General features: G+C 49.0%; 2 protein-coding genes and 1 non-coding gene across 3 annotated transcripts; all 3 read right to left on the bottom strand.

The window, feature by feature from the left end:
* Positions 1 to 876: 876 nt before the first annotated feature.
* LOC133904319 (cysteine-rich receptor-like protein kinase 44) lies at positions 877 to 6,384 on the bottom strand. Its single transcript, XM_062345788.1, has 7 exons — positions 6,281 to 6,384; positions 3,610 to 3,778; positions 3,263 to 3,518; positions 2,931 to 3,159; positions 2,698 to 2,848; positions 2,399 to 2,584; positions 877 to 1,503 (listed from the first exon to the last, which is right to left on the bottom strand). The coding sequence occupies exons 2-7, from the start codon at positions 3,736 to 3,738 to the stop codon at positions 1,084 to 1,086; spliced, it is 1,371 nt and encodes a 456-aa protein (XP_062201772.1). The 5' UTR covers positions 3,739 to 3,778; positions 6,281 to 6,384; the 3' UTR covers positions 877 to 1,083.
* A 9,622-nt stretch (positions 6,385 to 16,006) lies between these two features.
* LOC133905389 (probable glycosyltransferase 3) lies at positions 16,007 to 20,450 on the bottom strand. Its single transcript, XM_062347145.1, has 2 exons — positions 19,857 to 20,450; positions 16,007 to 16,405 (listed from the first exon to the last, which is right to left on the bottom strand). Exons 1-2 carry the CDS (start codon positions 20,421 to 20,423, stop codon positions 16,007 to 16,009), a joined length of 966 nt encoding a protein of 321 aa, XP_062203129.1. The 5' UTR covers positions 20,424 to 20,450.
* LOC133905603 (small nucleolar RNA Z247) lies at positions 18,892 to 19,030 on the bottom strand. Its single transcript, XR_009907655.1, has one exon. It is a non-coding gene; the product is annotated as a small nucleolar RNA Z247 (small nucleolar RNA).
* Positions 20,451 to 25,698: the final 5,248 nt, after the last annotated feature.

Here is a 25,698-nt window from a genome sequence, read left to right as displayed (position 1 = left end):
GCTTCTACCCATTCTCACAACTTTCAATTACCACCTCAGAGACAATAACCATCTTACCCTAATAGCATGGATTGGCACAACTGGCATTCTTTCGCTAGTTTATGTTGCCACTTTCCACCGCCATCTTGAGATGATCTAGGTAATCAACAGCTATGCACTATACATTTTGAGATCAATGATACAAGGGGGAGTATTACCACTACTATATTTTAAATTGTGCATCTTCAAACATAGCTAAGTGTTAAGCCAAAAACGAAATAGCCTGTGTGATAGCTATTTTTTTTTTTGAGATGTTCTTAGTAGTTAGGTGTCCATCCACTACTCCCTTGCTTAAGAGTTTCCACCGTCGGTCATTGCTATGCCTTGCTCTGCTTTAGGGCTCATTTGAAATGTAGGAATTTTATGAAAATTTACATGAATTTTACAGGAATCAGTTTAATTTAAAAAAATGTAGGATTCGAAAAAAAATCCTACGTTTCAAAGGAGGTCTTAGAAATTATAGCCGGAGGGAGGAGAGACTCTCGGCATATTTGAAGGAAGAATGGTGAAACACAGGAGTTGGGGAGTTTTATGTGATTAAACTCCACTTGACCCTTGGAATACTTGTATCACTATATACGGACTGGTGCAACCGTTTGGTATTGTACACATGAACCAGTAGGAATACCAAAAAAGAGTAAAAAATCTAAGCAGCCAAACAAAAAGATACAGATACGTGCTAGGATTCGATCAAGTATTTGCTGACATAGAGAGTTGAGTTCCTGCAAAATGGACTATAATGCTTTATTGTTGTGACGTATGACTCCAACGCATTCGACTTAATATGTGTACAATGGTAAACAAGCCACCATAGTTAACCCACCTTGGCATCATGAATCACGTCTAAAACGATCACTATTATGAATATGGAGTACTATATATAAAGTGTTCCGTGTAAGTGAGCCATGTGTTTGCTCTTCAACAAAGTGGCAGAATAACGTGTCATTAAAAGGTTCAACAAACATAACAAGCTAGCATTCCCTCAAAGGAAAAATAACAAGCACGCGGATCGGCGGAGGTGCAGGTGGTGCGCGCATCAGGCCCTTAACGCGGGATGGGCGTGGAGGTTGAGGCAACGCCAACATAAACAATCGGCAACTTCTCCTCATCCACCACCACCGCTTTACCCATCAGTCTCGTGAAGTGTTCGGCAATGTTGTCAGGTGTGAGGTCTTCCTTACTCAGTCTTCTGCTCTGCACAAGGAACATGTCGTTGCACTGCATATCCGGTGGTGTGTTCTCCTGTGCTCGCATGGTCACGATGATGTAGCGCTTGGACCATGGTGGGACGGTGCCTTTGTCTGGCTGTGCGTAGTACTTCTCCCGGTTCATCTTTGTATTAAACGCAATGGTGTCGTCTGTCCTGTTTGTTAGCTGCAGTACGCACGATACCTCCTTGTTTAGCTCGAATGGGAAGCGTAGCTCGAGGGGGTCCATCGCGGCACACACTGCGGACTCGGAGCTCTGTGAGGAAGAAAAGGGTTATTGCTTTCATGACACCACAGGGTATTGTATAATCCAAAAGCTCAGGTTTGAAGTTGGACCATTACCCTAAGTACGTCCTACAGTACTAATTAATAACCCCTAAAAATTATACGGTAATAACTCTATGAGTACTTTTTTTTTTCTGGAAAAAATGAGTAATTAACTTGTGATAGGATTTTAAAACTATTCAAATTTTTCTATGAAATCTTTACTAATCTGTCAGCCAAAAGATATAAAAATGCATAAAATCCGAGAAGTTTACATTTTTTATAGTATGAACCTCCAATTGAAAATTTAAATTCTTCTATGTCTATTGTATATATACTATCTTATCGTATTACAGGATATTCTACGATTCCACTTTGATGAAAGTTTTGTAGCTTTACAACCGCTATCTTGGTCATGATTTTTCTACCCTCAGGGGAAAGCAAAGGCCTTTCCCCTGTTGAAAGGGTGTGGACAAGGAGGTACTTGAACCCTGATACTGTGTGCCCATTACCTTAAATCTGGATAATGGGAAATCTAACTATTATACTACATTCATTTATATATTGTATTGGAGAAGGGCACCAAGATACAAATGTGTCCATGAGTAATTCTATACTACTATGTTTGGAATCTCTATGGTTTGGATAATTTTCGTTTGACAAACCTGCTCTTTTAGTGAAAAATTAACATTCTTGCCGTAATATTTCTCGGTCTTGCAATGCAAACGAGTTCTCTAGTTTGATTCTATGGTCTAGTTCATGGTGTTAGTAGCTCGCGACAAAGGCAAACCGGTTATTGAATTTCTCGAGACTTGAATTTCACGGGTAGGAAGAAAGGACAAAAAAAAGAAAGAGGGAAGGCACTGATGAAATCAGTGTGACAATACCTGGCCTATGAGTGATCTTTTTGCAGTATCTATCTTTTTGAGTTTATCGACAATCTCGGTTATGGTAGGTCTTTTCGCTCGGTCTGTCTCCACACATCTTAACGCTATTTCGATGCATGTCTTCAGTTGCTGTGATGTATGCCATGGCATTATTGCTTGTAGCCTTTTCCCCCAGTTTCCAAGTACCTGCAAAGTTGAAACATAATGCCAATAGGTGGTATGCATGTAGAGCAAGGCACAATATACTATTTGCCAAAAAAGATTTCTGTTCATGATATAGGGGGAAAAAGAATTCTTACGAGCTCAATAAACTCTTCGGAAGGCATATCTGCACATTTGGCATAACCTAAAGGTCCCACCATTACCTGTAAGATTATAACACCCAAGCTGAATACATCAAACTTCGGTGAGATTTTGCGTTTGTCGATGTATTCTGGTGGCATGTATCCACTGCATGGTATCAAATAAAATTATCACTTTTATATAAAAGACAATAAAAGAATTGATTTTTTCTCATAAAGTATCAACTTACGCTGTTCCTATAATCTTTTTGGTGGTATAGGTTGCTGTTGAAGCAAAGAGTCTTGACAAGCCAAAATCTCCAATTTTTGGCATCATGTTCTTATCCAGCAATATGTTTGCAGGTTTTAAGTCCAAATGGAAAATTGACTCTTTGGATCCATTATGAAGGTAATCTAAACCCTCAGAAATCCCCTTAATTATTTTGTAACGTGTGTCCCAATCAAGTCCGCAGGATTCATCTGTAGAAGTAAACAGAAAGTACGTTACCATGTAAATTTAGAGATCAATTCTCTTTACTTACATATAAAATATTAGCATACTCTAAGTAGAGCACTGTCATACCAGAAAGATGTTTGTCAAGGCTTCCACCCTCCAAATATTCAAAGCATAGAGCTCTTTCTACCATCTGAGCAAAAACATATCCTCCGTTCTGCTCAAAATGTTTATGCCGTATTTCATAGCAGTAGCCAACCAGTCGTACAATATTTTTATGCTGGACCCTCATAAGATTATTAAATTCATTCTTAAATTGCACATCGTCAAGCCCCGGCATGTGATGAAGCTTCTTCACAGCAATCTCTACCCCATTATGTACTCCCTGTTAAAGTCATGAAGATGCCTTGTTAGTATATACGTGGTCATGGGTTTCTTATGAAAAATAGCAATATAAGTATATTAATTGATAATACCTTGAAAACTTGTCCATACCCACCACTACCAACTTTGTGCTCCTCAGAAAAATCATGCGTAATATCTTCTAGCAATCGTAATGTAATATCCGTTGGCGTCGAACTTGCATGCTGTGAATTATTCTCCATGCTGTTTCTTCTTTTGAAACGAGGGCATCTCTAGGTTTCACTATCATTGATAACAGATTAAAGGTTTACAACAACGAGCCAGGCTAGGGGTATAAAGGTAACCAAACACACCCTAGGAGTATTCATCATGACCCGCAGGCAGATGTATTATTGCTAAAATTTGTTTGCAAGTGCTTAGTCTCTTCTAATCATCCAAGCAAGTTGCACAATAGTAAATTACCCGGGCCACATAGATGGTGAAGTTAAAATATGTCCACAAGGCCGGGCGACAAGCCACCAGCTCTGCTCCTTGTCATGGCGTCTTAAACAAATATAAGCTAGTAATAAGCAGGTGTGACATAAAATGTTTGCTTTTATAAGATGCCTTGCTTAGCTGTATATATGTACCTGATCATAGGACTTAGTTGTATTGCATGACATGTTAAGGTTTAGTTGTTCAAAAACCAAAAACTCCGACTCCTTGCACCTTACGCAATCAAAAGAAAGACAGGGATCGTATGACCATACATGGATGAAACCTCATGTCAGTCAAAGGCTTTTCCAAAATCCAACAAATGAACACGACTAGTTGTTCCATGCACCCTCCCTAGCTAATTCCGTCCTAGTTTATGCACTCTGCAAATTTTAAAAAGGCTGTCAAGTCTATGAAGTCAAGAAATGAATCTCTCCATGAAAGCAACATGCTACCAACTCTATTAAATTTCATGTTCAGAAAAGAACCTTAACATTAGATAAAGGGAAAAATGCAAACCCCCAAAAGTCATTTGGATTTTGACTTTCCCCCCTAAAGTTATTTTGTTGCAAAAAAACCCCCAAAGGTTTGGTTTTGTTGCAAAAACACCCCCAAAAATTCAAACAAAATTTTAAAAAAATCACAAAAAATTCTAAAAAAACTAGAGACAATTCTAAGACCTTTTGTGATTTTTTTTTTTCAAAAATAATATCCTTCGCATCATATTTCATGGAGAGTAAGTTTGAAAACAAAAAGAAAAACGTGCAGCTCATTTATTAATTCGAGTTAAATGTGTAGTTAATTATTTACTAATCCAAAAATCATGAAACAAATTTTTTTAGTCTTCTTACATGATCCTCTATCTTGTAAAAATACATGAAATCTTGAAATAGTTATTGTAACATGCATGATTGAGTAAATGTGTTGCAGATAGATTAATTCATAACTAATCCATAACACCCCCAAAATTAGTGAAACCACTTTTATTAGTTTACTTAAACAATTATTTGTGTAAGAAAAATAATGGTAGACATGAAAAAGTTAAAATAACACGAGTTAATAAATGAGCTGCACATTTTTCTTTGTTTCCCAAACTTCCTCTTCATGAAATATGATGCAAAGGATATTATTTTTGAAAACAAATTTCACAGAAGGTCTTATAATTGTCTCTAGTTGTTTTTAGAATTTTTTGTGATTTTTTTTATTTTTTTTACTTTTTGGGGTTTTTTTTCCAACAAAGTCAATCTTTTGGGGGGGGGGGGGCTTTTTGCAACAAAATAACTTTTGGGGGAAGTCAAAATTCAAGTGACTTTTGGGGGGTTTTTGCATTTTTCCGTTAGATAAACCTTTGCACTGGGAAAATTATGATAGGGGAGATTCTCACTAAATTAAGCTTAACTAGGATGATTGGTGCGCCTACGCGCGCCCATGGGACAAATTACTCATCCAATGGAAAATTTGGGTCCGGCCCCTGTTTCGCTGCCGGTTCGTAACAAACACTGGTATTGATAGTATCACTTTCAGTTGTTATTATGAATCGGCAGTGATGAGCGGATGTGAACACATGACTAAAGTGGATTCAATGAAAAATTCGGTCCGGCTCCTGTTTTACTTCCAGTTCATAACAAACATCGGCGGTGATAGTATCATTGCTGTTGTTAATATGAACTGACAGTAATGAGCAGATATGAACGCGTGACTAAAGTGGATCCAATGAAAAATACGAGTCAGGCTCCTATTTCACTGCCAGTGCATAACAAACACCGGTTGTTGATATGAACCGGCAACAGTGATAATAACCCATCATTGTCGGTTATTTTCTAAAACCGACAGTGATGGGGTAGATCCACATATTATGAACATTAGCTACAGCTAGGGAACTGGCCTGAGAGGCCGCCGATCCCAGGATGTTAGAATATGTAATAGATTCAAAAGCTACTGCTATCGCTAGCAGTTCAGAAATCAGAACTATAAAGACAGAAAATATAAAGCAGCCCTGCTTGTTCACCCACAGATAGGGCACACTCAGTGCCATCTCCAGCGTCGAACCGAGCAGCAAAATATAGAAAGTGATGCTCAAAAAGCTAGCTACTACTCCAGACTGTTCTATATCTCCTATTAGAACTAGCTAAGCTTCGACGCGATTAACCAGCGAGAAATCCTTTCACATGACATGATTAACTAACGAGAGCTAGAGCAAGAAGGAAGTGATAAAGAAAACCAATAGAAATGGAAGAGCGCAGCTTAATTCTAGTGCATATGAAACTCACATTTGAGCATAGATAGAAGCAAGAGTTTGCATGCACTAACCTGGAAAGAGGAGAGGCCCTGCAGAGGGGGAGACGGTTCCGGCCTACGTGCGTATGGAGAGGGAGAAGTAAGCTCTCCTTAAATTGACTTGACAAGGGAGAGGCCCTGCAGAGGGGAGAAGGTACCCGGCTACGCGTGAACAATAATTTTTTTTGGATTGGTAAGTGTTGGAGGGTTAGCTCCTGTCGCAAGGATCCTGAGAGATTCTTTTTAGAGATTCGGCCGGGGAATGATTCTGAATAAGTTTGCTGGAGAAATAAATGGATGTAAATGTGATGGCAGGTGGGGTAGAATGATCCAATGCAGAAAAGAGTAAATGCGCTGGGGGATTTTTAGACAGGTTCGGGCCGCACTGCGCGTAACACCCTACTCCTGTGTAGATGCTATAAATGCCCTAAGAATGTCTCTCAGGAATGTGCTAGTTACAAGAATGTTTGTCTATCCTAGAGTCTCGGGCTCCTTGTTCTTCGGTTTCTATGCTCGTACGAAGGTGTTCTTCGATCTCTGTTGGACTCTGTTGGCTCTGTGTGCAATTTTGTGTTCGAGCTTGTTTTCATCGTAGACTTCAACTTGTCTTTGTCCGTGCTGCCGGCTGCTTTAAATACCCGCCGGCGGTAGCGTGCCCTGAAAGGGAGGGCACGAGTTCCAATGCGCCATAAATGGAAAGGGCGTCACCATGGCCTCTGCGTGAAGTGACGGGGGTTGAAAACGCGCCCCGTGCCTAGTCTTCAGTCATCATAATGGCGCTGGCAACAGGCGCCGTGGATAGGGCCCACCGGGCAGCCGTAGAGCAGCCCGGCGTGCCCGCCCGGTCTTGTTCACCTGCCACAGCAGCACTGCAGACGAAATGCCTCGGGCCTCGCGATGCTATCCCGAGGCACGCCGGATGGCACGGGATGGGACCCGTGCATTAAATGTCCCCACGCCCTTCTACCAGAGTATGGCAGGGACTGACACCGAGCGTGGCGGGAGCAGTTGGAGGTGACAGGCCACGCGCGCTCTTAAATGCGGCATCGGGCCTTTCACTGACTGACACCTCATCGCTGGACCCCTGTGGGGGCCACCGATGGAAGACTCCTTGGGCCGTCGGGGAACCGAGTGCTCGAGGGTCACTGTTCACCTCCCCGAGCACTCTCTCCCGAGAACGCCCTCTCTTGGTCCTCGGGGAACCGAGTGCTCGGGGGCCACTGTTCATGGCCCAAGCACTCTCTCCCGGGCTTGGCTGTACGGATCCTCGGGGAACCGAGTGCTCGGAGGCCGCTGCTCGCAGCCTCGAGCACTCTCTCCTGGAACTACCTTCCTTGGGTCCTCGGGGTACTCGGGTGCCCTGGGGGCCACTGCTCGCAGCCCTGGGCACACCCCTCCCGGTACTCGGTTCTCCTGGTCGTCGGGGGACTTGGGTGCTCGGGGGTCACTGTTCACCTCCCCGACCACTTTCTTGCCGGTCACTTAGTCTTCACAGATCATCGGGGAACCTGGGTACTCGGGGACCACTGACTGTGGCCCCGAGCACCCTCTACCGGGACTTAGTCTTTTTTACCTCGCGGAGATGACCCCGCGGGAGGGCGCCACGTGACGGATTTCTGGCCCGACCTCGGGATTCGGGGACCTCTGGTTCCTGATTCACCAACAGCAGCCCCCGGGCCCATTGGCAGGCGATGGCCCAGAGACTGCGCTGGTCTCTTCGGCCTGGGCTTCTGGTACGACCCAACGGGGAGCCGAACGAACGCGCGTCCAGCCGACTCCCGAGGCGCGTGATAACGAGGCGGGCGGCGCGTGATAACAAGGCAGGAGGCGCGCGTGGCAACCGCGTTGATCAAGGAAAGTGCGCCTGGCAACTGCTGACAACCGCGCGGCCCGAGGGAGATTCGCCTGGCGGTTGCGCTAGCCGAGGAAATCGTCTCGCAAGTGTGCCGCGGCAGGCGACGTTTGAATTTCCCTGGAGTATAAAAGGAGGAGAGGAGTGAACCGCCCCCCTCTTTACGCCATCTTTGCGATCAAGTCTTCTTCTTCCTTGCGCTCCTGAGCTCTCGACCTTCCTTAGGCGATCAGCGCACCTCTCTTCCCCCACCGTTCCAACTCATCCCCCACCCTGACAATATGCCGAGAGCGGGAGGAAGCCGCCGCGACAAGACACCCGACAGCGTGCTGCCGGAGTCCCGGTTCGTCAATGAGGAGGCGGCGGACAAAGTACGGAAGATGATGGTGCCCGAAGGCCAGCGGGAGGCCTCGGTGGTGAGGCCGGCGAGCTTCCCACCGGTGACGGACCAGCCGGGGCGCATCGTTCTCTTCGCCTCCTTTGTGGCGGCCGGGCTGGTGCCGCCGTTCTCGACCTTCTTCCTCCAGATCCTCGACACGTTTGGGATCCAGCCGGTGCACCTCAGCCCGAACTCGGTCGTCGCCCTGGCGATCTTCGCCCACTTCTACGAGATGTTCGTGGGGGTGCCATCGTCGGTGTCGCTCTTCCGACACTTCTTCGTGCTGCGGCCGGCCGGGAAGAAGAGGGGCTTCTCCACCACTGATGTCACCGACTACTGCAACTTCCGGCTGTGGGACGGCTTGGCGGAGCAGTACATTCCCCAGTTGCTGTGGAGCAAATGGAACGACTGGCGGCGCGACTGGTTCTACATCGACGTTAGTCCCCACGACCGCCTTATGCTGCCGGAGATGGCGGCGGAGCCCCAGAGGTCAATCTGGGAGGCACCACCGCAGACGGACAAGCGGATGGAGCCGGTCCTGGACCGCATCGACTTCCTGCGCCAGGCCGGCCTTACTTTGGTGATGGTGGTGACGGACTACCTGCGCTGCCGCCTGGCGCCTCTGCAGGAGCGAGTCCGGCCCTACTGGATGTACACGGGCTCCCAGGACATCACCAGGACCCAGATCAGCGCGGAGTGGGACCTGGACGATGCGGCACTGGGGGCCTGCTCCGGGTGGTGACGGGCGTGGAGGACCTGACCAGGGCGGTGCTTCCCTGGGAGCAGCTGGCGCTTTGCGCCGACTCGAACCGGGTGGTGCTGCAAGCGACGCTGCCCGAGTTCGACGCCCAAGGGCTGGTCGACCGGCCAGGGCGCCGGAACCCCGGGACTATCCAGATTACAGGGGTGGATGAGGCGACCAGCCGCGCTCCGAGTGCCTCCAGCGGGAGCGCCGCTAGCAGCAGGCCGCAGATGAGTGGCAAGGGGGCCGTGGGCGGCCCGGCGCAGACCGATGGCTCGAGCGCCATGGGCGGCAGGCCGGTGGAGGAAGCACCACCGGCAGCGGGGTGGCGACAGCGCCGGGGGACAAAGGGAAACGCCCCCGGACTTTCGTTCCTACGCCGACGTCCTCGTCATCGCCGTCACCTCCGTGGCAGCGACCGTCGGTAGGCTGTGCGAAGGAGGGAGGCCGGGGCGGCCAATCGTCCGGCGCGGGGTCTGCGACGGAGGCGGCATCTGCGGTTCTGGAACCCGGAGACCAAGGCCAGCACTCGAACGGGTCTACAGCGAGTGCCCAAGCTGGCCCGCCGCCGGCGACGGGCACCCGGGCGCCAGAGCCCAGAGACCAAGGCCGGCACGGGAGCGCCTGTACAGCGAGTGCCCAAGCCGGCCCGCCGCCAGAGACGGACTCCGCGGTGGCCCTGCAGAGCCCCCCACCGAAGAGGAGGAGGGAAGATTCCTGGCCAAAGCCGTCGGGCCCGGAGTACAAGATCCCGGAATCACGATGGCAATACCGAAGACCCAAAAATGCGTAAGTCTCTTCCTTTTCCCCGAGCATGCTTCGCCTGGAGTAAGTTAGGAGACTGACCTTATTTTCTCTTTCAGGCCGCCTAAAGACGCCGCCGGAGACCAAGGATGGTCGGAGGCGCCGAGGCCGGCTCCAGCCCCCGAGCCAAGCGTGCCTGAGCCGAGCGCGCTGGTGGAGCCGGAGCCGCAGAGCGCATCGGCCGAACCAGAGCTGCAGGCGACGCCCTGCCCCGAGCCGAGGGCAGAGGCCGCTCCCGAGCAGCCGGCACCGGCCGAGCCCGCCCTGAGCACATCGAGTGCGGGGCGGATGTCCTCGTCAAGGGCGGTGCCTGCGTGGCAGCATTCGGGGACCCCAAGCACCTCGGCAGAGAGGGCTCGCAGGGGACCCAGCGCCCGGCTGTATTCCAGTCAGGCCGCAGAACCCCTCCCGGACGTGCTAGGAAGCGCCCGGGAGGTGATCGAGCGGCTGGAGGTGACCGTGGCGGGGGAGAGGACACAACTTGAGGCGGACCGCGCCGCCCTTGTTGAGGAGAGGGAGCGGCTGGTGGAGATCAGCCGCCTTTTGGAGGCCCGCGTCGCCGCGGCGCGCACCGCCCACGAGAAGGAGCAGCGTGCGATGGACGCAGAGAGGCAGACCCTGGACGAGATACGCGAGGAGGCCATCACCGAGCAATAAGAAGCCACCCGCCTGAGGTACTCGCCAGGGAGAGATTGGTGCGGGCTCGGGAGGACGCAATCCTGTCACGCGAGAGGGCGGTGGAGGCCTCCCAGGAGGACTTAGCCCGCCAAAAGGACGAGATTGAGCAGAGCCGCGCCGAGCTCCAGCGTCGGGAGGAGGACGTCGCGATCCGTGAGACCGACGTCGGCATCACGGCGACGACTCTGGACGCCCGGGAGGAGCTACTGACTCGCCGGGAGGCGGAGGCTGCCGAGGCGGAGGCAGCCTTAACTGCTCGGGAGGAGCGGGCCGCCCAATGGGAGTCAGAGCTGACTGCTCGGGAGCAGGCCCTCTCTGCCCTCACTGAGCAGGTGAACCAGAAGCAAGCCGAAGTCTCGGCACCCGTCGCCGTCCCGACCAGCACGGCCGAGGGACTGAGCTTGGAGGAGTGGCTACAGATCCTGAAGGACGAGCTCGAGACCGTTAGCGCCGAGCGGACCAATGTGAAGCTGATGATGAGAGACATCCTTCGGCAGGCACGGAGGTCCGTGAGGGTGGCCGGGCTCAGGCGAGTCCACATGGGTGAGAAGGGGATGGAACGAGCGACCATCGGCCATATCGTCCTCGGCTTCGAGGAGATTAGCCATCGGCTCAAGGCGCTTCCCTAGGTCGTGCAGGAGCTAGCTGCCCGGGAAGGGCGTGGCCTGGCCCAAGCGGTGGCCTAGCACGTCCTGGCTTGCTACCGGAGCCGGGACCCGAACTTCTCGCTGGAGCCAGCTCGGGAAGGGGTGGTCGAGGCCGAGGAGGAGGTCGCCCGGGAGGCTGTCCTGGGCGTCGCCGCCAAGGTGGCAGCTTGTTTCATGCGGGAGCCGCCGCCGGACACTAGCAGCAGCGGCGAGGAGTCCGCGCCACCTTCTCAGCCCGACGACTCAGACTTAGATTAGGCTTTTGTAGTTTTCTTTTTCTTTGACTTGATGTAAATATGGGAGTGATCCCTCAGAATAGCTATCCTTTCTGTTGAAAATAATGGAAGCCTTTCTTTGGGGTCGCAACTCCAGTGTTCTCTCAAATGCTTGATGAAGTCTCTGTTCTTTTCACTTGATGTCCCAAGGAGTACTCAGTCAGACCAAGCCCGACCTTTCCCTCCCCGAGAACGAAGTCGCCCTGACCACTCATCGCCTGAGTAGTGAGGCCTTCTTTACGTGTTCAGCCCCCAAGCCCTCGCGAGTCCGCAGCGGCTAAGTCAAGAGACAAAGGCACGAACTTTTTTGCCCGGGAGATAGGTCGATCCAGCACGGGGCACGCTAGGACCAGTGAACGCTTTCCCATTTTGCGACCACTCAGATAAGTAGACCGGAGACGTGTGCGGGAGGAAATACGACCAAGAGTCCCCACGGTCTGGTGGTGCCCGGGCTAGGACGGACCGGACCGAGCACCGACAGCCCGCCCCCAGGGTCTAGGCTCCCAACCGCTCTTTGCTCGAGCGGTGAGATTACCCGAGAACCCTAGAGGCTCGGTATTGCCCAGGGCCTTTTAAGCGGACCGAACACCATGACCACTATGAAGGACTTCGGTAAGACATTGCCATTCATACGGTACACCTTTTTACTGTCCGTTCTGTCGTTTTGGGAAAAGCGGACACGTGGGCAGGGTTTTGTGCATGAGAAGACCATCTCGCTGAACAGATTAGAATGCGAGGGCCCCGAGGATAACTCGGGAACAGTAGATTACTGAATGTAAATTCATATAACTTTAACCACTCACCGGACAGCTGTCAGCTTTTCGGCCGATCGATCCAGGAGAGGCATACGCTCCAAGCTCGGGGTGTCCGGGAACTTGGTTCCTTCGGTTGGAGCGCCCGAGCACTGGGGAGCATGATGGGGAGCCCGGGACCAGGCTATCCCGACCACTCATGCCCGAGCGGTAGGACCAACCGAGGACCCCTAGGCCCGAGCAGCGACCTGGGCACTGAGGCCCTCGCGGTCGAGCTGCTTTTTCTCTTGGTTGTTGATCTGTGACTTGAGAAAATAGAAAGATTCTTTGCTTGGTGCGCTCTGTTAGTGCGGTACTCATTATAGACTGCTCTCGTTTTCGACCCGAGACCTCTCGAATACCTGAAACGGCGGACTATACAGGTAGAGGCATAACCCAGAGGTTCTATGGTTCGGTGGCGCCCGGGTATGACAGACCAGACCGAGCACCGACAGCCCGCCCCTAGGGCCTAGGCTCCGGACTACTCTTTGCTTGAGCGATAGGATTATCCGAGAACCCCAGGGACTCGGTGATGCCCGGGGTACTGGCATGACACCGAACACCACAGCCTACCACGACAGACATAAGTCAGAGGCAACTGCCCATGCGCGTACCAATCGGGATTCTTTTATCAACAGGGAAAATGAGAGAGCAAGTTTTTCTCGCACAATCGAGCATCTCACCAGACAGATTAAACATATGGTTTCCAGAAAAAATAAAATTTGAAGTAAGAACTGGACATTGACAACATATATATGTTGTATTGACAATTTTTACAAGACTGGGTGACTTACCCGGTTAGTGGTAGCCCCCGGCCAACTTGGGCGGGGTGGGGGGGAGCCCCCGGCCTGGTTGGCCCGAGCACATACATGCCATCTACAGGAAGAACTTGCGCAGATGCTCGATGTTCCACGCGTTGGGGAGCGGCTGCCTGTCCTCTGCAGCCAGCAAAAAAGGAGCCTTCTCGCGGGACACCGATCACGGTAAAGGGGCCTTCCCACATAGGGGACAGTTTATTCCTTCCTTCACGTGATTGGACGCGTCGGAGAACTAGATCCCCCACCTCGAGGGACCGGGCCCGGACGTGACGCTGATGATAGCGCCGCAGGCTTTGCTGGTAGCGGGCTGCTCGGACGGTGGCACACCGCCGGCGCTCTTCCAAGTAGTCGACGTCGTCGCGCCTTCGTTGTTCCTGTTTGCCTTCAGAGTAGGTATGCACCCGAGGGGAGCCTAGAGTGAGCTCGGAGGGAAGGACTGCCTCAGCGCCGTACACAAGGAAGAAAGGAGTTTCCCCGGTAGCGCTTCTTGGCGTGGTCCGATTGGCCCATAGCACAGCAGGCAGCTCGCCTATCCACCCTTTCCCGTGCTTTGCGAGTATGTTGTAGGTCCGGGTTTTGAGCCCCATCAGTATTTCCGCATTGGCGCGCTCGACCTGCCCATTGCTCCGAGGATGAGCGACGGAGGCGAAACAGAGCTTGATGCCGAGGTCCTCGCAGTAGTCCCCGAACAAGGCACTTGTGAAGTGAGTGTCGTTATCGGTGATGATCCGGTTCGGGACGTCGAAGCGACTGGTGATACCGCGGATGAACTAGAGCGCCGTGTTCTTGGTAACCTTGACGACAGGAACCGCCTTCGGCCACTTGGTAAACTTATCGATGGCGACGTAGAGGTACTCATAGCCCCCAATTGCTCGGGGGAATGGACCCAGAATGTCCAGCCCCCAGACCGCGAAGGGCCATGACAGGGGGATGGTTTGAAGAGCCTAAGTTGGCTGGTGAATCTTCTTTGCATGGAACTGGCACGCCCTGCAGCGCCGAACCAACTCGGAAGCATCCTGGAGGGCTGTAGGCTAGTAGAAACCTTACCGGAAGGCCTTCCCGACCAACGTGCGGAACGATGTATGGCCACCGCACTCGCCCTCATGGACCTCAGTGAGAAGCTCGCCGCCTTCTGCCCGGGTGATGCATTTCAGGAGGACGCCGCCTGCACCGCACCGGTAGAGATCCCCATCTACTATGGCATAGCGTTATGCCGGCGATGGCAAAAATGAGTTTAGGTCTTCATCCTTCGCGTGTTCGAGTGTGGTGGCGCTAGGGAAGTCTTACCTCCACTCAATCCGATGAAGAGGCTGTCGATGCTCCCCATTAGCTTTAGATGTGTCCCGTCTATGGCGTCGTGGCACTGCCACATGCGGCTTTCCAAGGTTGGGGTCTCTTTTTCGGATTTGGTGGGAGGAGTGATCTTCGGTGCCTTCCGCTGCTTGGCTCTGGTTCTGCAGCGTGATGGCGACCAGGAGGAATGCCCGGACCTGAGGAAGAAGAAGCTGAGGAGTTGCAAAGTTTTTTTGCTATTTGTTCTTTTCTCAGGGTCCTAAATTTCAAAGGGGTTGTACCGTCTCGTTTTCTTAATATAATCCCAAAACAAAATCAGGTCCGGACTCTGCTACATCTCCCCTGTAAAATCGAAGGATGGAGAGGGAGAAAACAAAATAGAAGACAAGAGAACACATCACATCTCAAGTCAAGTCAAGCCAATCGGATCTCAAGGCAGAGCCAATCTAGCCAAGTCCCGAGAAACAGCTCTCGATGTCTATACCTACTCGAGACCACCTCCTACTCGGCGAGTTCCTCCCGACTAGGTTAAGGGTCCAGTAGCCTTGTAGAATAGGCATATCCTTCTCGATATATAATACACATCCAAACAGAACGTATGATTATTATTTTTGAGAAGCTCGAATCTGTGTAAAAATTCTTGTGTCTCTTGTGTCCAATTTCCTCTACGCTGAGTTGCTATTTTTCCCAATATTTCCGAATTGTCAATACCAATTTACGAATTGTCAACAGTTGGCATCGTTCGTGGAAAAGATAGTCAAAGATTCACATCTTCCGACTCATCACATGGATTTCCCTTCGATCGAAGGAGGAGTCAGATTCGATGACGACTTCGACCCTGACATCTACGCACCCTTTGAAGAATTTTGCATGGTTGCTCGTTTTCTGAGAGATGGGTTGGTTGCCCATGAACAGATATAAGTCTTGTTTGAATCAGCTAGAGTTTATAGAAAGTTGACTTATAGCTTATGAATTGTTAAAAGCTGGCTAGTAAAAAGTTAGAAACTGTTTGGATCTCTAAATTATAAGCTGGCTTATTGTTGGTTTTGTGTGTTGATTATCTATAGTACCCTTACCTTTATTGTTGACATGCAAACGCGTACGGGTGAGAGGGGGTGAAGGGCAAAAGGGTTTTTTTGACATGTATTGGCTGAAATAAGCTGGCTCTCTCTAGCTTATGAGATTATAAAAAACTGGGTGGTTAGATTATTATAAGTTGGACAAAAAGCTATGCTGTTTGAATCAGTTAGAGCTTTTAAAAACAGTTTTCTATAAACTCTAGCTGATCCAAACAGATCCATAGTCACGAGTAGTTGGCGAATGAGTTAGTCGTTCAAGCAGGATGGGCAGCATGTTTCCACGAGCACGAATGCAGGATACCAAACGGAATGCTGCCTCACGGGGTCCGCCTCTGTCACTCACATGATGAGAATAACACCTGTTCACGGCGAGTGAAGACAACAAGTCAAGACGCATGAGCCTAATACATGAACGTGGACTGGTCGTCGGCCTCGAACGCCGGCCGGCCCTTCAGGATCGCCGTCAGTAGCTTCCCGGCCTCGTCGCGGGTGCGGCCTTTCGGCCCCATTGTGGCCCAGCCGTCGAGAAGCTCCAGCGACCACTGGCAGTTGCGGAGAAGGAAGCTGCCGGTGTTGAGGGCGACCCAGGAGCGCTTCTTGAAGACGAGGTCGTGGTGGGCGTGTATGATGAGGTTGCTTCCCACGTAGCGCTCGAGCGGGAGCTCGAAGCCCATGTCTGTGAAGAGCGCGTCGCTGTCCATCCACCGCACCCACTCCACCTCCGGGTGCGCCAGCATCAGCCGGCGCAGCAGCGGGATATTGGACCAGCAACCGGCGAGCTCGGGGTCCAGGTGAGCCATGTTGTAAAAGAGAATGAGAAGAAAGGTGTTGTGCCAAAATGCACCGATCCCTCTGGATCAAGGTTGTATGTATAGATATCAGTACAGAGTGAGAGAGGAGTGGCGGCACTACCTAACGATCCTAATATTTAGGCCATGGACTTGGCCATGATCCGATAGACTCCGCACTACCTGCATACACGCACGCCACTAACCGAACTATAAATACAATTGACTTTGTCTAACAGCCCCCCTCAATCACAATGTAGTCTTCTTAAGTTGAGATTGTGGTAAATTGAGTTGAATGGAACTCATGACAATGGCTTCGTGAAGATATCTGCAAGCTAATCTTTCGACGAAATAAACCGTACCTCCATAGCTTTACGTGCCACTTGCTCACGGACAAAGTAGAAGTCTATCTCAATGTGCTTCATCCTAGCGTGAAACACTGGATTTGTGGTGAGATAGGTTGCACCGAGGTTATCATACCAAAGTAGAGGAGGTTTGTACTGAAATACACCGAGCTCTTTAAGCAGAGACTGCATCCAAATGATTTCGGCAGTAACATTTGCGATAGCCTTGTACTCAGCCTCTGTGCTTGACCGAGAAACCGTTGGTTGTTTGCGTGAGCTCCAGGATACCAAATTGGATCCCAGGAAAACAACAAAGCCACCAGTTGATCTACGATCGTCAGGGCATCCAACACAGTCAGCATCCGAAAACCCACTAATGGTGGATGTGGTTGACCTCTAAAACTTCAGTCCTTGATTCAGTGTGCCTTTGATATACCGAAGCACTCGCTTTACTGCAGCCTAGTGACAATCGGTTGGGGATTGAATGAACTGACATACCCGATTAACAGCAAATGAGATATTGGGTCATGTTACGGTTAAGTACTGCAGCCCTCCAATGATGCTTCGGTACTGAAGTTTCTCAGACTCCGTCAATTCTTTCCCTTGTTCTATGGACAATTTATCTGTTGATGACATGGGTGTTGAAATTGGCTTGCACCACTCCATGTTTGCCCTCTTTAGAAGATCAAGAGCATAACGTTTCTGAGAGAGTAGAACAGTGCCTTCCTCCTCTGGCTTCACTTCTATCCCCAGAAAGTATTCTAACTTGCCAAGGTCCTTAACAGCAAAATCTTCTGTCAGTTGATGGATCAGCTTCCTTGTGGCACCAGGAGATGAACTGATGATGATTATGTCGTCCACGTAGATAAGCATATACATGGTTACCCCTTCTATGTTGAATATGAATAGGGAAGCATCAGCTCTTGACGGTCTGAAACTGTGTTCTTGTAGCTTGCTGGTCAGTCGAGAATGTCAGGCTCGAGGAGCCTGCTTCAATCCATACAAAGATTTCTTGAGATGACATATGTAATTGGATGGCTTGTGTGGATCTTCGTACCCCGGTGGTTGCTTCATACACACCTCTTCTTCAAGAACACCATGGAGGAAGGCATTTTGAATGTCGATCAGGTGCATCGTCCATCCTTTAGAGACTACAAGGGACAAAATAACATGCACTGTTGTAGGTTTAACCACTAGACAGTAGGTGTCAAGGTAATCGACACCATACTGCTGTATGAATCCCTTGGCGACCAATCTGGCCTCGAACCTATCCACGGACCCGTTTGCCTTCTTCTTCAGTTTAAACACCCATCGACTGTCAATCAGGTTAATCCCCTGTTTTGGTGGAATTAAGTCCCAGGTGTCATTTCTCAACAATGTTGTGTACTCGTTGTCCATGGCCTGCCTCCACGCTGGGTGATCCAAAGTAGCTTGGAGGCTGTCAGGTTTAGACACAGAAGAAACAGAAAATGCTTTTGTCGGTTGATGAACAGTAACTAAACACGAGAATCCACAGGTGCGATTTGAATACTGTACGGTACCATCTGTGAATGTCTTCTCCTTAAAGAAGGAATTTGGATGAAATTCAACAAATGCATTGTTGTCGGTTGCTAGTTTGCAAACAAAAATCAAATGCCTACAAATTCTAGGAGCATGCAGGATATGATTCAAATGAAGTGGTCGATCTAAGCCAGCAATAAGTGAATTTCCAACATGAGTGATAGACAGACCTGCGCCATTCGCAACATGAACTTGATAACCTCCGCGCGTAGTGTTCCTTGGTCGTCAGACACTCAGGGTCGTGCGTGATGTGGTCCGCCACGCGGGTGTCGATGTACCAGTTAGGGTCAACAGAGTACCCATTGGAAACAGCTGCAATAACTTTGGTGGCGTCGTCGGCTTGATAGGTGTGGTCGAAGCGATGCCAGCAGCGGAGGACGTCGTGCCCAAACTTGTGGCACACTTGACAGGGAGCTTCATCAGTCTGTCCTCCTCGGCTGGGTTGTGATCTAGAGTTCTGGCTACCATTGCGATCACCGAAAGATCGGCCACGATTGCCACGACCACGCCCATTTCTCGCGCCACTGCGTCCATGATTCCTGCTGGCATTGTTTGCAGAAACTTGCACAATTGTGTTATGTTGTTTGATGCGTAGCTCGAAGTTCAGCATGTGCACATAGACGTCACAAATCGTGACGGGGTCAGGGCACGTTGTGATGCTTATCACTAGAGGATCATATTCGGAGCCGAGGCCGCGCAGCATGTAGCAGATGATCTCCTCCTCTTCGAGCGGCTTGCCGATTGATGAGAGTGTGTTGGTGAGGCGGCCCTTCACTTTGCGGAAATATTCAGTGATGCTACGATCCTTCTTCTGAATTGTGGTGAGTTGCATACGGATTTGCAGGACACGTGCCCGTGAACTTGACATGAACATGGTCTCCAGTGTGCGCCACACGTCACGCACCGTAGACAGGAGGACGACGCTTGCGAGTACCTCCTCGGTGAGAGAAGATAGGAGCGCACTCAGTACCAATTGATCTTGCTGGTACCAGAGGGCATACTTTGTGTTGATGGCTATCTGAGGACCACCTTCGCCATCAATGGTGATGGTCTGATTGGGGCGCGCCACAGTGCTGTCGACGTAGCCAAGAAGATGTTGGCTTCTCAAGTAGGGCAGGACTTGCGCCGTCCACAGTAGGTAATTGTCCTACGAGAGCTTGATGTTGATCAAGTGATTGAATGTTGGTGTTGGCAGTAGGCCTGGCTGAACAGCGGTTGAGGTTGAGGTGGAAATGTTTGTGAGGGATGCAGCGGAGGAAACCGGGGTTGCCGGGGTGCCGGACATGGTGATGAAGCAGTGTGGCTTTGGATCTTAGGCTCTGACACCATAAAAGAGAATGAGAAGAAGGTGTTGTGACAAAAACGCACCGATCCCTCTGGATCAAGGTTGTATATATAGAGATCGGTACAGAGTGAGAGAGGAGTGGCGGCACCACGCCACTACCTAACGATCCTAATATTCAGGCCATGGACTTGGCCATGATCCGATAGACTCGGCACTACCTGCATACACGCACGCCACTAACCGAACTATGAATACAATTGACTTTGTCTAACATGTTGTGCACGATCTCGATTCCGTGGAGGCGGCAGTAGTCGATCTTGTTCTTGGTGGCCTTGAGCAGGTAGTGGTCGCCGATGGGGTTGTCGCAGGGCCCCGGCGGCGAACCGGTGACAAGCAGGGTCCGCGGGTTGCCGCTCGCGTCGCGGGACGGGAACCCCGGGTTCCGGTACAGCCACTGCCGGCGCTTGGCGTTCCAGCGCGTGACCCTGGGGCCGAGGCTGTAGTTCGTCGTCGACCAGGCATTGCCGTGGTCGTAGTACTGCGTGGCCGAGCTGGACGCTGCGTCATCGTCTTCAGGGTCGGAGTCGGAGCCGATCTCGCGGCGGACGCGCTCGATGTCCTCGACGATCCCGGCGTCGGCCACTGCGCCGTCGGAGCCAGCGACGACGACGCAGCTGTAGGCGAGGCGGCCGATGCCGATGGTGCCGCGGAGGACGAGGAGGGCGATGAAGGTGGCGAGCAGGGTGATCATGATGCTGTTGATGGTCCGCTGCGTCTGCTTGTTGCTGCTGCCCCGCGCCTGCCACTGCCTCCCCAGCCGTCCCCCGCCGGCCGCCGCCATGCCAGCAGATTTTGCAGGTGCACCGTGCACGTTTCGACGCGCACAGTGTAGGTAGCTTCTCTCTCGATCGTTGCGTTGCGTTGCTAGTTGCGGCTACTGAACGATTCCATTCTGTTCGGTCTGGCTGCAGACTGCAGAGGAAGTCAGCGGCGCGCGGGAACTTCGAGGGAGAGGTGAATATGAAACTGCTCGATTTGCAGTGCGGCAGATCAACGGGCGAGCTTGATTCCTGTACGTTTTGTATCGGCAAATGGTCACCGCGGCGCGGAGAGATGGCGGCGATCTACGAGGCGAAGAAAGCGTTGCTCTGCTTGGCTCGGCTCGGCTCGTCGTCGATTAATCAGACCGCGTGTGCTTCATCGTCCACTTAACAAAAGTTGAAGCATCAAGCATTAATCTTGAAATGGATTAACAACTGGATTAAGGTACAAGGACGGTGTGCTCCATTAGGTAGAGCATCTGGTTTGCCATGTTCTTCCATATCCATGGCTGACTGACTTGCATCCGATGGAACATCACATAGCATGATCGTTGTAACTGCAGTCTACGTAGCCTGAACAACCAAGGCAAAAGGGACTGGAAAAAAACATGCTCGGTGATCATACACCGCTGCAGAAATTCCCGGGCCATGACCCCCCACCGCGCTCTCATCGTCGTCTCGTGTCCCCCGGTTGCCACCCAAAGCCCAGACCCAATCCGCGCTCCAGACGTATTGCCCCAGCATCAGCAGTGCAGCACCTCGTATCATTAGCCATGTCCCTTTCGAACGGACATTTCCACCTAATGAATATGAGCAATTGCCAAAGCAGTTATCGGTGTTGATCATTTACAGTGGATTAGAGAAAGTAGAAAGTAGATAGACAGAGAGAATAGAGAGTAAATAGTAAATTGTATTGATTGATGAATAGAGTTTATATATGTACACACACGGTGAAAGAGTGGCAAAGCACCCGTTAGGGAGATCAGTTTCCCCAACAGGGTGCCCCTTCATTAGTAATTGTTAATTGCATTGATAACTGCAAATGACATTTATATGATTAATTGATCACATGCTAATCAAGTTAAAGGATATCTCTGTTCATAACACTTCCCCTTGATCAATTATCCGTAATGTAAATTTCTTATTGAAAACTCTTTAAAACTCTGTGGGAAGAAATGAGAAGAAAACAATATAGTAATATGTTGATATACCATTAAAGCTCCTTTAAAACCTAATAAAAAATATAAAGAGAAAATGATATGATATATATTGGTTATTGCCTCATTTTGAGAACTTGTATGAGAAACTTAGATAGGAAAAACTTATTGGTGAGCTTAAAGGACAATATTTATGATCTATGGATCATATTAAAATCTCAAAAACCACTTGAGAAAATAAGAGGAATAAGGTAGATATTGTCTCATTAAAAATCTTATATGAGAAACCGTATAGGAAAAACACATAAAGTAAAAGAGTGCAATATAATATGAACATGTCATTATTCATAAATCAACTCCCCTAAAACTTGCAAATCTCGGAGTCATCGCATACCAATTCCATGAATATATTTTTGGAATGTGGAAGTTGGTAGAAACTTAGTGAATAAATCAGCAAAGTTATCACATAATTTAGTTTGCAAGATTTCTATCTCTCCATTATTTTGCAATTCATAAGTATAGAATAATTTAGACGCAATATGTTTGGTTATACTGTACTTTTTATGTAACATGTTTGCATTTGAGCGATGCATGCAGAACTATATTTATAGATAATGATTGGTGGTTCAATGGAATCAATACCACATGATTGTTGTCTGTGATTTATTATTCTGCGAAGCCATACGCATTCACGTGATGTTTCATACAATGCAATTATTTTAGAATAATTTGTGGATGTAGCCACTAAAGTCTGTTTAGAAGATTTTCATGAAATGGTTGTTCCACCGTATAAGAACACAAAGCATGTTTGTGATCTAGCATTGTGGGGATCTGATAAGTAGTTAGTGTCAGTGTATCCAATCATATTCACATCTTTTCTTCTTTGAAAGAAAAGATCAAGATCTATAGTACCTTGGAGATATCAAAAGATATTCTTAACTCCCGTCCAATTGTGTTTAGTTAGAGCAGTGCTATGCCTAGCTAGTAAGTTCACTGCAAATGTGATATCAAGTATGATGCAATTTGCAAGATACATAATTGTTCCAATGGCATCGAGATAAGAAACCTCGGATCCCAGTATCTCTTCCCCTTCCTCCCATAGTCTAAATGGATCTTTCTTCGTATCAAGATATTGAACAACCATAGGAGTCTTGGAAGGAGGATTTCTTTATGAAAGCATATGGACAATCATCATTGTTGGAGTACCCTTTTTTAGAAGGAACTCTTTCAATCAGTTGTACCATATTCTATCACACCCGGTTTTTCAAAAGAATAACCAACTGCATTCTACATGTATACCAGGATCAGTTTCATCATACATGCGGTGATATTATCAGTGATATACAATTCTATATCGAACAAAACAACTTTATTGAAATAAATACCAGAGTTTACAAGATAGCAGTGAAAGAACACAAGAGGACTCCTAAGGATCTTCTGGGTACACAACAGGCAATCGACTGGGAGCAACGCGACCTGGAATGCTCCGTCTTCATATAGCCTTCAGCTTCCTTGATCTTGATGAGGTCTTCTCTAACTGAGCAACATTTATTATTGAAAATGGCAAGTGTGAGTACATATCGTACTCCGCAAGTGTAGAAAAGTATGACATGGTGCTTAAGTCAAGAAAGGATTAGACACCAGTTTACTGCACTAAGCAACATTAACCTATAACTCCCCGAATCAGGCATCATATTTACCAAATGTGAAAACACAACTTAAACAAAAAGAACAGCTCATCGGATTTCATCCGACTACCAAACACACCAGATATTCCATATCCGGCTACCATAAATCACTAGGTAATCCCATTACCTGTCTACACGACCATCCATACTAGAATCCTGATCCCAACTAATCAAGAAGAAGTCCAAGCCGCTCTTGACCGTGAGCACGGCTGATCGATCAGTTTTATACTCTGCAGAGTTTGCACACTTTACCCACGAGTCGTGATTCCCGTTTTGCTTCACACTTCCGAGGTGTAGAGCCAGGGTCTCACTACAAGACCTTTACAAAGCACCTCCAAATCCATATACACCCACTAAGGTTTCACCACTAACAGGGATTCCATCCACAGTAGAGGCCCCCTTTTATGCCACTCAACCGTCCACTGGTGCATACAGAATAAGGAGGATATCTAATAATTGGTCAGACTGTACCCATATAAGGCTTGTGGTTGCGCTGTTCAGCCGGGTTACAGGCTTCAAGAACCGATCCTTATGACCCCACACAGGAACAGATACATTCCCATTGTGCGGCACAACACATGCGCCTTCATGCACCATCCACATACCAACCATCATGTTAAGATCCCTATTCTATGTTGTTACGAAAGATTACCATACCCGATTCATGTTGCATAATCGTTAGTCAAGTTTAACTTCTAACCCAACCAAAACAACAACTAGCATATCTACCATTTTCTTCGCATGACTCATCAATGGCGACAAGGATATTCAGACAAAAGCTAGTAAACCCTATTCATAGGTTTCCAATTTAGACAAGCATGCAATGAAGGATAAACAACTAATATAAATTCCTAAAATAGGTGCAAGATGTTCAAGGACACTTGCATAGCTGTTGCTCAGTGATATTCGTAAACTCGGTTTTGGCATATCTCGAAGTCTTGACTTTGCAAACCATCGATTTCCGAACTGTTGCTCTTGGAGATCCTTGTATTGCTTCAGAACTTAGTCGTCTACTCGCAAGAACAACTGACAAAAGAGAAAACACAAATAACTAAGAACAGTACATCAAACAGAGGCATCACATCATAAAAAAACTCTATGGTTGGATAGGATACAAGATTTAGGTGAATTCATAGAGCGTTGCCTGGATTTGAATGAAATTCGCTGAACAAGATTTGAATAGATGATTCTATTTGAATAATAATGACTGAAACAGAATTAACTATAGAAGGTAGGGGCTAACGTGTAAACATCATAAACAGAAAAGTAAAGATAGAAATAAAGGATCTCCAGAGGGGTTATTTGGGATTCTCACCAAGAGAGCGAGATCAGAGAGCAGAGTAGGGGAGTTTGGCATTGAGGAGTCGGCCGACGAAGGGCTCTCGGCGTCGCCGGTGAGGGAAAAGGCCCAGGGTTGATGGAGATAGTGCAGACGGGGTCGCATCGCAGCCATGAACTCATGAAGGGCTTAGTTTGACCTGAGGTACAGAAGGACACGCACACCGGCAAGCTGAAGGCGACGAAGTGCACGATTAGATGGCGATAGCAACGACGATCACTGATGTTGACATTGGGCAACAATGGTGTTTCAACAAATCAAGGAGAGCATGGGCATAGAATGCGAGAAGACAAGCTCGGTTTTATGGTTGGTCTTGTCAGAGAAGTTCCGAGGTAGCGGTAAAAGAGAGACGAACGATCCTAGGTTCGGAGGTGACAGCGCACAGACACAACGAAGAAGACGTGCATGTTCTCGAAGATTGGTTGTGATATTCAAGAAACGGTTTGAATAAAAATATTCATATTTTCTGTAACACGATTCTACAGTGATGGTTTGGATAGGGCTTCACCTGAGAAGGAGATCGATCGATTGGAACTTTGGCGAGATTGTACAACGACATTCGAAGTTAGGATCGCGTTCTAGGTGGCGTCACTGCAGATGCGAGGGAACCTTCATGTGGCTGCACAGAAGATGTGATGGGACACACTGTGACATGGTCGGTGCATCCAAACGGCTCCTGGATTGACGGGGAACGCGAATGCATTCTGGGTGCACGCGCAGAACACTCACAGACATGGGGGCAGTGGCGTAGCGACCACAAAATTGTCTGCGTCGGTGCTCTTCTGGCCGAACTACTTTTAGGGATTGTTGAGGATAACTAGGGGCATGTCTCTATCAAAGGGATCGACGATTGGAGCTCCGGTTCGTTGGGGAACGCGGTTGGCATTCTAGGTACGCAGAACATGTACGGGACTAGGCAGGATTGCGACATCGAGAATGGAGGCTTTGTTGCAGCTTTGGATAAACTAATTTTGGGAGGATGTAGAGGACTAGCAGGGGCACGTCTCGGCCACAGAACTCGTGGATTGGACTGCTAGTTCACTGGGGAACGCGATCTAAACCCACATTACACGTGCAGAACTCCAAACTGGGTAGCGGGCACGGCGATCGT

This window comes from Phragmites australis, chromosome 22 (genome assembly GCF_958298935.1).
Source record: "Phragmites australis chromosome 22, lpPhrAust1.1, whole genome shotgun sequence".
In the NCBI taxonomy this organism is placed as follows: Eukaryota; Viridiplantae; Streptophyta; class Magnoliopsida; order Poales; family Poaceae; genus Phragmites; species Phragmites australis.
This window is presented reverse-complemented; position numbering and strand designations above follow the sequence as displayed.

Excerpts from the sequence above, each read along its gene's own strand:
- LOC133904319 (XM_062345788.1), bottom strand. The coding sequence starts at position 3,738 with ATGGAGAATAATTCACAGCATGCAAGTTCGACGCCAACGGATATTACA. Across the intron at positions 3,160-3,262 it reads CCTTGACAAACATCTTTCTG|ATGAATCCTGCGGACTTGAT; the intron begins GTATGACAGTGC and ends TTACTTCTACAG. Across the intron at positions 1,504-2,398 it reads AAAGATCACTCATAGGCCAG|AGCTCCGAGTCCGCAGTGTG; the intron begins GTATTGTCACAC and ends TCTTCCTCACAG.
- LOC133905389 (XM_062347145.1), bottom strand. The coding sequence starts at position 20,423 with ATGGCGGCGGCCGGCGGGGGACGGCTGGGGAGGCAGTGGCAGGCGCGG. Across the intron at positions 16,406-19,856 it reads GAATCGAGATCGTGCACAAC|ATGGCTCACCTGGACCCCGA; the intron begins ATGTTAGACAAA and ends CTCTTTTACAAC.